This window comes from Bombus affinis, chromosome 1 (assembly GCF_024516045.1).
Source record: "Bombus affinis isolate iyBomAffi1 chromosome 1, iyBomAffi1.2, whole genome shotgun sequence".
NCBI lineage: Eukaryota > Metazoa > Arthropoda > Insecta > Hymenoptera > Apidae > Bombus > Bombus affinis.
Window position 1 is genome coordinate 19,543,187 of NC_066344.1, and position 15,727 is coordinate 19,558,913.

The window sequence follows — 15,727 nt, forward strand, 5'->3', positions numbered from 1 at the left end:
CTTAGAATTTGAGACTCCTACAAAAACCAACATTTTTATATCACAAAAGATTTTCAATTGATCACATACCTTCATATTTCAAATGCGAAAGTGCTACGTTTACATAATTCGATTAACCGCAAATCACACTCAATAAATACAAAGCTAGCTACTTATTACAGAATTCAATCATCCAATTGACACTTGCTCAATAATCGCTGATCCCTTTCCATAGTCGCTTACGGACATGCGTGTAAATCAGTATCGGAATTAATCACGATCCAAAGTCGATTTTTACGACACGACCGTATAACAAGCACGAATTTATCAATTTTCTGCTTTGGGTCTCGGTCTGAAAAAATACAGCGAGTAAACAAATTATTATGAACACGAAGGACGAAGATATTACATATTTTGCATGTTCAGTAATATTATGATTTCGATAATAGTGAGATGTACAAAATATATTCTTCTTCGTGTATTTAATGTACATACGTACATATATCAGACTTTGTACACGCTTTCTTTATAACGATGCTTTATTCTTAACTGTTCCTTTTTCACTGGTTTGTAAACTGAAAAAATGAGTTTAAGCTTTATGAAATTTAATATTATTGTCTGGAGTTAGGATTAAAAAAAATTTGAATATTTGTTGCTTACTACGTAAAATTTTCATATTATCACGAATTTGTACTTTTTATGTCAATAAGATACTTTTTTTTTTAAATGAAGTCAGAACAGTTAAGGACCAGAGCGACGATAAGTATTAGGACCCCTGGATAGCGTAGTAACATCAATAACGAGTAAACCTAAATAATTATTAGGACACTATCAAAATCTTTAAGAGTTATTATTGGGTTTGAAACCTGATTATATTCGATAATTTAATAATATTCTTATAAATTTGCTATAATAAAATCATTTTCTCATCCCATTAGTGCATTTGTTGTCATACGTTTTCATGCACGTCGAAAATGATTTTACAACCCAATTCTACATTTTATCATATAGTATTGCTGATACATATAACATATATGGTATATTCAGAAAAAGTTTCATTGTAGAGTATCACCCTTTGTCTTTCCTCGTTTTCTATACGATAACTTCTACAAAATTAAAGATAAAACACCATTTAAACTAATCACTTTCCTCCATTTCTTCTCAATACTTTTTTACTATTCACAGAAATATGCATCTCTATTAAAAGAATTAATGCAATTCTGAAACAAACTGGACTTGTAAAAGAAATATGACTCTGTAAATGTATTACTCTTGAAATCATTTGTTGCATCGAGCAGTCTGTATATTCTTTGGAAATTGTAAAGATTTTAAATATAATTGTCATATGTTATTAAAAATATAATAATATGTTTTATAATAAAAAGACATCTCATTTAAAGTATATCTTCAATTTTATTTGTAATTAGACTTCAAATAAGTAGTAATTTCCAAGTATTCGTAATAATTTGATCGCCCATTATCATTTATCCTCGATCGTAATATTCCATCTCGTTGCCACGAGGCACGCTAGAAGCAAAATGGAAGAAGCAATTGAGGAGAAAGCGATGGGAGAAAAAGATTTCGAAGATAGCGAATAATATAGATAGAAAAAAAAGGGAAAAAGCTTTTGGGTGGCTATGATTGAACCGAATCGTCTTCTGTGTTTAAAAGTAACTTTAATTTCTTCGACCGCGACAATTTGTACAATTTAAATTTGCGTTCGTAGTTGCTCCACCATCTTGCTTTTTACTTCCCTCAACTGGTATTTTCAATTATACACAACATTGTGACATGCTGAGACAACCAATTGGCTTAACAAAGATTTCTTAATCTTTGAAGTTATGGTGACCACATGTTTTAATTATCTTCGTCCTAAGTGTTGTGGCTGTGCTCTTTTCTTTCTGCATCAATCATCCTAATCTCAATAGTTCGTTTGTGGCCGAAAATTAACTGGTATCGAATAGTGTTATAGCTGTGTTGTATAATATTTGTAACGAGATTGTGTTTCGCTTCAATTTTTGGAGAAAGGGTATCTTCTTTTGTAATATACAATTTCCTTATCGTAAGGAAAATTAGTTGAAATGAAATATATTTGGAAAGTAATTTTGCTTTTGGTTTCAATTGCTGTAGAATCTATGCGATAATTTAGAAGCGCAATGTTTAGTTAACTTATCTACGAATGTAAAAATTTGCAAAGAATAGTTTTAATAATCTAAAAGTCTTAATTTTCTATATACGTAATTCTATTAACCCATTAAAATAATATTAGTATTTAAGACAATGTTATTAAGATGTTTAATAATATTATCTTCGAAGTTTTGATTTTAGAGACAACTTCCTGTTATTTTCAATAAAAGAAATGAAACGAGATACGCCAATAATTGCTTTACATCTAACCAATATCAATGAAGAAATTTCATCTATTACATTAATTCAAAATTCTCCGAACTACTTACGTATAAACATGCATCGACGTGTATATTGCTGTTGCTCTGAGCACTCATTCGCAAGGAACTTCTTTTTCTATATATATGTCGGGTTGGCGTTAAGATTAGAGTTAGGATTAAGGGCGTGAAACGAATCCCCATTTGCATTAAACGTTATCATTATGCAATAGAGGAGATGTTTACTGGTGGAAATATGATTATGATAGAATTTGACAAGTAATCGCGATAATTAGATACTCGAGAAGCTAATGACAATGATCCTAGGCTCAATAACGAATCCGCGGTCGACGGGATGATAGATGTATGTTCTCACAAAGTCCAAGTCTCACTCTTTGTTAACAAAACGTGAAATATTCACTGATCGTAAAGACGTTACTCTTTTCGTCGATGAGATCGCACGAGAGAATGACTCTCCGTCCCGATGATGCCACCGAGGAAAAACTATATAGGAAAAACTATCGTGTCTAAGGACACGAGATCCTCGGATTCGTCGAGGAAAGCCTTCGTTCGGAAGGTGAGGGAAATTGGCGTTGCTGCTAATTGGTCAATCTCCATATCAGTGGTTAGGAAAAGATGCTAACAGCCCTTGAGGAAAAGTTGCTAGCGGGAAGCGTCGTTCGCGGAAGGATAGATTTCTCTTATCTTCCTGTAGTTGGGACAAAGACTATTTGTCTGTTTGAAGGACTTTATATAACTGAAACTTAAGATTTATAATAGGCCCTCGGCTAACTAAACATATACTGTGAAGATGCGTTGACATCTGGCAATCATCTTACCCGAAGAACAAAGTCTGCGTGTGGCGAGCCACGGGACAGAAATCGTTGAAATGTTTACTGTCGTGCACCGTCCCAACTATTTCTTTTAAGGAGAGCTATAGAGTTACTTCATGCCTTTGTTAGACAAAACGTTCATCCCTTGACCGCGGCTACGTTCGGCGACCGGTCGCCTCGAGCCCGAGCTCACTATCATAAATCTCAAATAAATACAGTTAGATCGAATGACAACAATTTCATAATTACGGCTATGGTGGAATCTAGATTACAGTATTAAGGGCTCTTCCCAAAGTTCTAAAGGGAAGGTTCCGGTGTTCTTTCATCTCCGACATATAATTATACGCTTATATTTCAAGTGGCTCTCTTTCAGCTGATAATCTTGCCGTGTCAGCCGCGTATTTCAATTCCATGTTGCATTTCTCCCAGCAAAAATTAAAACCTCTTAACTCCTGTACCGTTAAGGTGGAAGATAATTACGAGTGGGACACCAAGAGGAAAAGGAAAAATCGAGATGTCGCGCAACTTGGCGTAGCGGTAATCCAAGATACGTAAATTATTTACATTACTTTTATTAAAATATATATTAATCTATCTTCAAAGAACAAGTCCATACGTTGTATAACAAATTGTCATAGTAAACTCATTTATCACTCATAACATCTTGTTTTTCTACCGAACTGTGTGTATTCTTTGTGATGAATGACTATTTTATTTTATTCATTTATAACTTTTTTATTTGTTTTAAAATTTTTAGAGAATTTCGAGAATTTTAGACTTTTTTAATGTAATTATTGATATGATATGGAACGTGCAAAGAAAACAATTATATACATAAAATTTGTGGAATGTTCTTAATTACGCTATTAATTACCTATGTGTCTATTTATTTTGTGTCATATTCAGTTTATTTATTGACTTCTATCTTCATTAAATTTTATATCTAGACTTTATTGAAATACTACTATTTAAATTTGTTATTGGTATTACTTGTTATCATTATGTTACATCATCTTTCACTATTGAAATGATTACTACGAGTTCACTCGTAATTAAGTCATGAATATTTAGACTTTACAAAATTACCAACAATTGTTTGTTATAATCCTTATATCTGTCAAATTGCAAAAACGTTTTTATGAAAACCAATAAATAATAAAAATAAGCAAATATACAAATATGAAATATTAATTGCAACGCAGATTATAAAATTACAGCGAATTTTACTTTATCTTTTGCTCAGTTTTAGTTTAGTAACTTTCTTTATGGAAAATTTATTACATCATTATAGAAGACAAGGATATTATAAAATTATGTTTGTTTATGCCTCAATACCCGTCGTTTGCTAAATTTCATATTTATAAATATCATCTATTTAATAAACATCTTTAAATCCAGATATTTGTTAATATTTTATTTTATCTTTTGCGTCTTATTTTTTGGTTCATTAACTATTAAAAGAATTAAAACTTGAAGGGACTTGGAGCTTTACTGGAATTTGGATGCTTTATTTCCGATTGTGCGTGTTGATGATGTAATCCTAGTCTGCAAGAAGCGACCAATGAAGGAATTATGTTGTCTAAACTTTCTTTTCAAGTTACAAAAATTCTGCTGACAGTGATTAATTGCTCTTCAGTAGACATCCGGAAGAGTGTGTCTAATAAGGTAGCACATTATGGAGCTCATGATTGAAATATTTAAAAAAGATTCCAATCGTGCTTTTATTGAAAGTGATGCAATTAAAAATATAATCTATAATAAAACACGTTAAATTTAGCATCATTTGCATCATTGCATCAATAAGTATCATTAAAACTCATTTAGACGACGATATCTTTATAATACAACTTTATGATAAAATTCTTCATCTGCATTAAAATAGAAATAAAAATTGTAAAATGTAATAAAAGTTTCTTATAAAGATTAGAATTAAATATTAAAATTTTATATAGATTCGTATATAAAGCCTTATCTAGTGTCACGTAAAATAAAAAAAGGGGTAGCTCGAACGAAAAGAAAAATAAAAGGTAACAAAAAAACAAGAGAATTTATTTATTGTACTCTGAGTTTACACTGACTGCGATTTGGTCCTGAGCACCGGCCGTGACTTTCCAAGACTGAAGCTCTTACAATTTGACTTTCGGTGGGAATTGTTTCTTCTTTGTTTGTCATCCCTCAATATCCCCACTACCCTGTAGGGGTACGTGACCGTTGCAACGCTTCTAGAACATTCGGTGGAAGGACCATTGGGATATAAATGACTCATTAGGCACTTCGGCGATATACATTGTCGCCAAGGCCACCACATCTTTATCTCCATCATCGGTCCATCGGATTTGAAGTATGCCGGTCGTGATACTAGCATAGCTTTAAAGTACACCACAAAATAGAGTGAAGTAAATAATAAGATACTTTTATTCTTGACTACCATGTTTCAAAATAGTAATTATATTATACATATTCGCAATACATTAAATGAACGTGATACAAAATAACGGAAATATGTACCAGATATTTATTCTTTCATTACATAACAGAATCTAAATGATGTTTAAATATTAACTTAAACGATGTCCTCGCAAATGGTAATTGATAATCATTATGAAGGGTACAATGCAGCATGCGGCATGTCGAACATAAAAGTTCATATCTCCATAATAGATAGTGTGAAAGATACAAGTCTATAGTGTTTTACCATTAGTTACAGAAATATATATTGTAAAATTGTAGGTTCCCATTTAAAAATTTTAACATGATTGTCACAAGCTCCAAACTATCGCAGGGTCAAATAGACCAGGGTATGGGTATGTCCCCCTTGATATAAAATTTTTGTTTGAAACATTTTTTCATATCATTCACACTTATCGGGATATATATAGACTTTTCTAAATTTATAGATGAAAATCTTTTAGATAAATTTTTTTCAGAATAATATACATTTAAAGTTCGTATAAAATAAGTATTAAAATCGTTTAATTACTCAAACATTTTTCATCTCTTTGTTTAAGACCACACCATCAATTTAGTCGGTATAAATTTAGACTATATTTCATAGAAGACTCATTTCCCGCACAATTCCGCCCCCCTGTCGAATTTCTCACCGCAATTCCATTTCATCATCATCTTACACAATTCTGATGAATAATAACACAAAGGAAAATTATCTTCTACACTCGAGGAACTTTGTTTCTAATCAATCTCACGTCGCCGTCAAGATCCCTTTGCCGCTACAAAATACTTTCTGCTCTAAATCTCTTGGTTTTCAGCTTCGCTCATCAAAACAGTACTGCTGGTTAACTGGCCGTAAGATTTATGGCGAAAAGTTTTTTAAAGCAACACATCTGCTTCCCTAAATTTATTACGCTTAAGTTATAAGCGACGATTATTGGAAGAATGATTGCAAGGTCATAGCAGCGTTGAACTTTAACAGGGAGATATATTAAAAAATATGCTTCTAAATATATAATTTCATGTAAACAAACAGTTTCCTCGCCATGAGAGAAAAAATAGAAAGGTGTCTTCAACTCTAAGCCATTTTAAAAGTTTGATTGAAATATTCTTACAAAAGTAAACTTGCTATATTTAAGAAATAATCTTTCAAAATGTAAGCCTTAAATCTAGGATCTAATATCTTGAATTAAATGAGGCATTTTTCATTCCAAAAAAAATTTAGTTTCATCGATTTAACTTAAAGAAAATATATAATTATATAAAGATAAAATTGTAAAACAAAACAAATTAAACAAAAAGCGTTAAAAAGGAAATCGGTGACTGTTACAAAAAAAAGAAAAAGAAGAAGAAAGATATTATTTCTAGATTGCGGATATTTATACTTTACGTGTTTATGAACACAAATAAAGAAGCAGAGTTGGTACAAAGATTTGTTCCATTTAAATGTATACAAATATTTCTATTACCTATAACAAGTACTGTATTTTGAATATTTTATATATTTTGTACCTCCAAATTTTCTATAAATGCATATGCATACATGTTATCATACTTTAATAAAATACTGAACTGTGTAATGTAGTTTTACTTTCATGTATCTTGTATATAAGTCGTATATCAAGCGTAATACAAATACAAATAAAATATAAAGTATAAGATATATGAATGTTTAAATCTAAGTATGTTACTACACATTGCTTACAAAAAATGTGTAATGGCTAGCATATAATCGGGTCCAATTCGCGAGGTCGACGATGTGTTAAATAACTGCATTCATAACTACGTCTAAATAACGTCTCCGTGTATTGTTCAATCATTTTCGTCCTTGGCGGAACAATGGATGAATGTTTTTAGATTTCATGACGGGATCTTTGTCCTTTTCTTGCTCTTTTATTCTGGCATTCTAGTCTTTTCCCCTTCTCTTTTTTACTTTCCTCTCGTCAGTACTATCTCTGTGTAATGAATATACACATACAATCATTGTCTAGCTAAGCCACAGGAAACAAACTCTGGGGATTCCCCTTTTAATAACCTTGAATAAACAAAACTCACAGTGGTTTGCGATAAACTAATTCCACGTTTCTCGTTTATTCCAAGATATATACATAGAGTCATCCATTGGTAAACAGAATTTTGATTGATAAAATTTATGTATTGATAATCGTTATAAATAGGTTGTTTCCTATTCGGCGTAGTGATATACTGTATTAACAAATAGATTGCAGATGTTTACATAATTATAGGACATTTAAATATGTAAACATATATGTGCAAAAATGTATGTTAGTACAATATATGCAAAATAAAATGCTTGTTATAATATTTAGAGGGTAAAATAATTTTCTGTAAGGATTTGATTTCATGAATTATTCTCTAAAGATATGAATTTGTACAAACATTCCCAGTATACTAATAGAACAAAATGAGATGATTTAAAAATACAAACATGTGTGGAAGACTAAATATAAATGTTCCAATAAGAGATAGTCGATGGAAATGATACAGTGAGGTTAAAAATTAGAGATTAAGCTCCGGCTTCGATGAGTGTATTTTGAGAACTTGCTTTTTAAAATTTTAATTTATATGAAATTTTGTAAACACGTTCTTCTTCCTACTCTACTGTACTGTTACTACTTTTTTCTACTTTTATATAATATATTTAATACTACAAATATAAAAAAAAGAAAAACAATATTGAATTGATATTCGCTTGAATAAAATATCAAATCCCTACACTACCAAACTATGAAGGGAAGCGGCAATCGGCGCAAAGTGTAAAACATGTTTTTTTAGATCTCTAAGTAATTGGGAACATTTTACGTTTTTATTTAATATAAAATTTCTGTAAGGTATAATATTCTGTTAAAAATCCGTACTTATTACCCTTGGACAAAGTGTGCAGGACAAATAAAAACAAACAAGGAAAGCAGTAACATTATTATAATAATCGGTTTGTTGGGCATTACATATCTTTGAAATTACTATATAAAAAATATAAACTTTATCGTTTAACAGATTTTATGAGTATGCATATCTCTTCCATTGGCTATATGTATATTCTTAGGCATCCACCAGGTTGGCGAAAACTCTACCAAAAAATTCCCCTTAGTAAAATAATCGATCTTTGTGACCTCCCACGCAGTATGTATTGCACTAAGGAAGGCATTCTATGGCATTCTTAAGAGTTAATCACTATGCTTTTCGGGATGAATACCATAACATATAAGAAGAAATAGAACGATCTTTAAGAATCCTCAATTAGGATGTTGTTTACTATATGTATATAAAAATTAGTAATCTCTATTATTTTAAAAAATATCATTTAGCGGTTGAGTTTTCGCTTCATGTAAAAGACGATACTTACATGACCTATCTGTGATTCTTCGGGTTTTAATCGTGTTTCCAATAGGAATGTTTACGAATCAAAACACAACGTACTATTAAAAATACGATCGAAACCGGAACTATAAATATGTCATCTAATAAACGTCGTGAAAGTTTAAAATCCAAAATGATATTTATAGTTAATTGTTAATGGATTTTATAAAGGAAGATGTGTGTTTTGTAATAAAAAGATTAAAACCATTCGTTAACATTTATAATTTCATGCACTCAATCTTTAAATGCATTCATTTTGTTTTTATAAGTGTAATTATCTAGTAGTTGATCTCCTACGGCTATCATTTAATCAACAATTATTCTATTATATATATAAAGTAATAAACTTTTGTACTTTTGAATATGAAATATATGGCTTTTTTTCCTCTTTCAATAAATACAATGTAAATATTGGAACTGCCTCCTTATTGTTGTTTGCAATGCACACTCTTTAATCATCTATAAACTATACAAGGAATCTCGTAACAGATAAAAAATATACTAATTCAAATAGTTAAGTACTAGTCGATATTGGTTTCTATAGTATCGCATAACATTTTCACAGTCAGACATCGGTTTTAAAGTAGTTGCGTCGTACCGTCGTAGAAGGCATTCCTGGCGTCGATGACAAAACGTCTCCACAATTACTTGAAATTGCCAGTGACCCCAGAGCGGGCTTCGCGAATCTGACGTCACTATCCGGAAGTATAGCATTGTATACGCGCGATTTCGCGCGAGGGCCGCCACGTCGCTAGCCAACAGGCAGTCGGGCCAGCGTTAAGTTTAGCCACTTCGACCTGGCAGCGACAGTATGTCAAGATCACTTGATCCCTCTGCGCCTTCACCTCGAACGCGTCGAGAGCCAATTGTTGCTTCTCTTTCCACCGGCCAGTAGGAGAGATTTAGCCCCGAGCGTACAAAGCGGAGAATTTCAACTAAAGCAACCCGAGGATAGAAGCGACAAGAGGAGAACCCTACCCAAGAGAAGAGGTACCGTGGAGCGCACGGCTTCTTCGAGAGGCAATCGAGTGTCCCGAAATCGATAGCTGGCATTCGTGTGCACCGACGAATGTGATCTCGTTACCCGGTATGAAACCGATCGAAACACAAGTCATAAGAAAGGTCATGGTGTCAGGTATACGCACGATCATTGTCATTCCTGGCATGAAGTTCGTGAAATTGCCGAAATTAAGTGGTGGTTGAATCTGTGAAACAGATTCTTTGGTACGAGAGGAGTAACAAGTTTCTTGTTTGTTTATGTTGTGAGGGAAGAACTTTTTGGATTTTTCTTAATCGTTGATTTCGAGAAGTGATTAATGGAAAGTAATGTACGAATACATGTAATGTGTTTGATGGTTTAATATGTTCGAGTAATGCGTTATAGTAAATGATTAGAGTGCGGATATTTATACGTTTATGGAAAATTTGAATATGCAAAATTTTACCTAATGAGATAATGTATAAAAATATATAAAATATTTAAGTAAAGTGCTCGTTGTAATATTTGGTAAGTAAAATAAATTTCTGCTTGAGCTCGATTTTGTAATTGTACTTGTAAAAATATTAATTTGCACAAACATCTGCAGTCTATAAATGATATTTTATATAATTAATAATAAGAAGTGTTAAATAACACTTTATAAATGATATTTTAAGTTATATCAGAATAAATCGGTAATGAATAAAATGTTTCATATTATTTTCAACTAATTTATTTTAGCTATTACCAGCTCATGATTATTCATTCATTATAAATAACGCAGGGAAAGTCTCGGACGCAAATATATAATTTTTTAAATTATAGATAAAATTTTAAAATTTCCCGATAAAATAGACATTCAGTATATTATACATATCTAACATTTATTCAAAATTATTTATTCTGATAGAAACGAGCAGTTTCTATTAAATTTTTATGAATTTCCAAACTTATTCGGCCTTATTTCATTTTTAATGTAATAATTGTAATTATTATATAATTTTATTACATTATTAATTAAATTATACAATAATTATTAATATTAGATAAAAAATAAAATTTATCATGCTCAATTAGAAGCTTTGAATTTTTTGCACATAATAATAACTGATATTATTTAAAATAATTTTATAAATTTTATAAATCTAAATAGATTAATTTTATGTTAGATAAATGAAATAATAAAATTATGGAATAAATATCAACGTTATTTATCACATCTTATGTCTACGAAAGTACAATAGTAACATAATTTTAATGATTACTTATACGCTCTATCTACCCATTTTATATGTTATACATATATGTTTTCACTAAATATATGTTAACACTAAATTTAAACATATTTATTAGTAAAGGTAGATAAAACAACAGCTCTAAACTTATTATAAACATTACGCTATATGTCGTAAATAATATTTCAATATTTCTAAAATCTTCAATAATCTAATATTTCAATAATCATAGTAATTATATCATATTTCAATAAAATATATATTTATCTTAGATTAAACATAATATTCTAATATTCACAAAATAAGTTTATTTTAATTCATTATTATTAATTTTGCTTTCAGTGAGTTATACACACACGCGCACGCCTGCACGTATATTTTATATACATGTAATATTATCTCGGTTTGAATTTATACATCGTAACTTGCAACGTTTATGCCTAAAAGAACAGTCTCTCGCACTGCAACGATTATCCCCTATTTCCGCTCGGAAGGTTGTTCGCCCGTTTAATAACTAATCACAGCGGCCACAGAATAGCCAATTAACTTTTAATTACCACTACAATCGAGTGTTATAGGACGTGCAAACGCGATAATCGATCCTTTTGCGAGCTTTATAAAACTCGCCTGCCTCCAACATGTTAATCAATCTCTTCAAGCATAAAAATCAATATACTTGTAGATAAATCTTTCTACAAACCCATTACCTAATTTATTATCCTTTCATTCAAGTCATAATCTAACTCATATCTAAATAAAGAAAGAGAAAAGAAACAATAGAAAACAAAGAAGAAAAAAGATATGTGGAAAATACATATCATTTTTCGTCCGATCAAAATTCAGTGACGCTGTCGTATGATATCGCAGTCATTAAAACCGATCAAGCCCGAGGTTCCTCAGAAATAGCCGAAATGCTCCTTTGACGTGACACGAATACCTAATAAGAATTTTCATCGGATGCAAAGTGCTCACACGTTTCGTTCGCGCGGATACAGAATTCTCGAAGCGGAAGAGAACTGAGCGTAATACCGTCTCCAGAAGACAGAAACGTTTAAACCGTTCCCTTCTCGCGAACCTGGAAATCGTAGTAAAAATACGAGAATGTCCTCGTTTCCAACTCGGTTCACCGCGTTTGTTAGAGCGATAGCGAACCATATGAATCGAACTATCTCATGTGTCTCTAGTGCAGAACTGAGTAAGATTTTATTTCGATAACAGATAACGAATGACAATAAGGAACGAAATTTTATTCACAGAAATGAACAAATATCTAAACGATTAAAAGATCACGTATGACAAATTTATCTAAATAGATATTATTCGAATAACTTACATATTGGTATTAGAATTTATTCAGATAAAAATTTTAATATACCATATCACAAGTTTTATCGTTCAATCGTCGTTCTGTCTTTTGAAATATTCAAATAGAAAGTTTATTGCTCTCTGATTAATGAATGGTAAGGAATGATAAGCGCATAGGTAGTAGAAGTAAGTATCAATCAAAGAATTAGTACCAATATTATACACTTAAATTCTGTTTATTATATATCTTTATAGTACATAGGTTATTTAGTATCTAAATAATTAACATCAACATCTTTGTACAAACAAGCTGTACGTATGGGAATTTCATTGATACCTATTTCCATTACGTGTCCATTTATTTTTGTCTCCGATTATTATGTACTGAATGTATCCATATACAGATACCCGTAAAAACGAACAGCAACACAAAGAAAACAAATATGTTACAAATATATTATTCTTCGTATATCACTATTCGAATAAATAATAGTGAACTGTGTGGATAAATAGCTGTTACGATGACTGTTACAAATGATAAGTTCTTATGTAAATAATTGTTCGAAATAATACGTATAATACACAACTCTGCTCTACTCTCTCTGGAGAGAACAAGAATTTTTTTTTTTTTTTTTATTTATTAGAAGAACAAGAATGAAAGAGTGAAAAAGAAAGAGATGAAGGAAGAGGACGTCGAGCGTTTTGAATAAAAAAAGAAATATAACGAAGAACATATTCGTTTGATTGTAGGAGAATGCAGCCAGGAGTGACGGTGGTTCTGGCCACGGTCTGGCTGGCGGTGTACGCGAATGTGGTGGGGACAGTTAGCCACTATCCCTCCCGCCTTACCCTCGATCAATACACCCCTTTGCCCCCGCAGTACCAGCAACACGGAGTTTATCGAAGAGTCGAGGGCCAACCGAACTGGAAGGATCAGAATCCTGGCGAGAATCAGTCGTTCGACCTTTCGATCGGCCCGCGAAGGTTGATCTCGGCAAACATCACTAATGGTACGTCTGGCATTCGTTACATCAGCAATTTAATTCTGTCACTGTCTGGGCTTTTTCCCTCTCTCTTCGCTCCCTGCATGGCAGAAACAGAGCAGTGACCTTGACGCCAGGGGAATATGTCGTTCTGGTTAACATGCTCGTTTCTGATATAACGGCCCCTGAGAATCAAACGTCAGGGACGCATAATGAAGTTCTCTTACGGTATGATTCAGATAAGCACGATGCAAGTTAATCAGAACCGCGATTACTTGACACCGTTCATCGCTGGAATAAAAGTCGAGCCTCTTTGCCGCAACATTATGTTGCGCGATAATTTATTTCGATAATTTCGATTGTAACTGGGTATTACTAAGATCGTTGTCTCGTGGATATGGATTTTATAGAAATGTCGTTTTCTTTTTATTTTTTTTTCTCTTACTACGACAGTTGGGGAATACCTGTAGTTTGAACAAGTAATTACCTTAGGACTTTAATGTTTTGCAATTTTATGTTTTTAAGAATGTATTCGCAATAAAAAAATATCATAATTACTAAGCATTATAATTACACTACAAATATCTATGTAAATTCATATCTTTTGGATACACCTAAGGAAATAGAACCTATAAATATTTAGGTATGTTTTCGTCTTTTAAATAGTAGCAGCAATCAATCATAGATATTTTCTCCAGTTTTGTATATTATTGCATTATATATATTTTTGTACATTTAAATTTCCCATAATTGTATAAACACCAGTAATCTGACTAATAATAATTTATCTTCATTATTACGTGTTTTTATAAATTATGCGTATTGCATGCATTTTTGTACTTTTAAATTCCTTATGCATGCATAAACATTTACAGTGTCATTATCTTGATTTAATTTTTAAATGTGCGCGTTTGGATATTTTTATGCATGATATTTGTATAACAAGAGACGAGAGACGAGCTATTAACGAAAAAAGTATAATTTTCTTAAAATATTTATTATAAATTAATTATTCGTTCTTCAAGATCACAAAAATTTTGTTGGATCTGGTGAAACGAAGTCATGTATCAAGACTTCATTATTAAATTTACAGTTTTAATTAATTTCTGATATTTTCTGCAATTTTGTTATTATTAGCATCGTGGTAAACCATTTGGGAAAATCCCGATGAACTATAGTTCAGATAAAAAAGCGTAAGTGCTGACGGGCCATTACATTAAGCTCTAATTAAATAATCATCGTTTTCCTGTTTTAATCACTGCAAATACATCAAATAAATAAAAGTCACTATATTATTATGCATGTAACGATGTAAACGAAGCAATTTCAATCGGTTATTCGCTGAATATTTCCATGGATAAGTCTAACGTCAAGTTTCATTAGTATTTTAAATTTATAATAATATACAAAATTAACGCTGTTTAATTTATTTTATTAAAGGTGCATTAGAGGCTATATAGCGCAATGAATTAGATGACTTTTATTTATGAAACTAAAATTTGGACTGAAATTTCTGAGAGAGACTCATACAAATAGCTTTTCTATAATTTTCTTCTATTTCTGATAAGGTAAAAAGTGATTAAAAATATAAATTTCAATGAAAAACATTCTTATAAATGTCACTGATTTGGAGAGAATTGTAACATTTTTATGATACAGTAGTGCTTTACGATTAAACAAAATTTTTCGAGATAACAGTTTAAAAAATGTTTTGTAATTTCTTATGGAACAGAATCACTTATTAACATTTCAATATTAAGCCAAAATTTATTTTTAAAAATATTGTGAACTTTTACTTCTGTTAATCTTGTACTAAATCTAGCGATTAATATTTATTATTGAATCCAATTTTTTATTTCTGAATTCTTTTTTTATTTTTACTACTACTAATGTTATTATTACGGTATTATAAAATTTAACGGCTTGTAATAAAACGATCAACAGTTATTTTTAAAAATACATCTGCAATGAAATATTTATGGTAAACATTGCGTTAAGCTTTCGCTAACCATAAAATACTTTTATTTCATTAATAATTGTGAAACGTGCGCGTAAACTTCATTTATTTTGGGAGTACGTTCACCAACTCTGAAATCAGTTTTAATGAGAACAGTTTAAAACATGAATATCCATAGTTATTCTAAATTAACAGTGAAGACAGTGAATATAAAATCTTGAAATGACATAGCATCTAGATTTT

General features: G+C 31.1%; 2 protein-coding genes and 2 long non-coding RNA genes across 8 annotated transcripts in view; 3 read left to right on the forward strand and 1 right to left on the reverse strand.

Annotated features, from left to right (window-relative positions):
- The window catches only part of LOC126918242 (uncharacterized), a 487,823-nt gene that overhangs the window by 382,100 nt on the left and 89,996 nt on the right, over nt 1-15,727 (forward strand). The window lies entirely within an intron of this gene.
- Nucleotides 1-15,727, reverse strand: part of LOC126918005 (uncharacterized) — a 327,710-nt gene that overhangs the window by 215,177 nt on the left and 96,806 nt on the right. The window lies entirely within an intron of this gene.
- Nucleotides 1-15,727, forward strand: part of LOC126918236 (uncharacterized) — a 241,084-nt gene that overhangs the window by 205,884 nt on the left and 19,473 nt on the right. The gene's annotated exons all lie outside the window — the stretch shown is intronic.
- LOC126917559 (trichohyalin-like) overlaps nt 1-15,727 on the forward strand; it is a 132,976-nt gene that overhangs the window by 103,361 nt on the left and 13,888 nt on the right. The window contains exons 1-2 of one of the 2 annotated variants that reach the window (XM_050724534.1): nt 9,826-10,112; nt 13,295-13,554. In XM_050724534.1, coding sequence (XP_050580491.1) covers nt 13,299-13,554 — 256 coding nt within the window. In that variant the 5' untranslated portion in view covers nt 9,826-10,112; nt 13,295-13,298. Of the gene's footprint in view, nt 1-9,825; nt 10,113-13,294; nt 13,555-15,727 lie in introns of those variants that run through there. The other variant, XM_050724524.1, reaches the window with a different exon arrangement.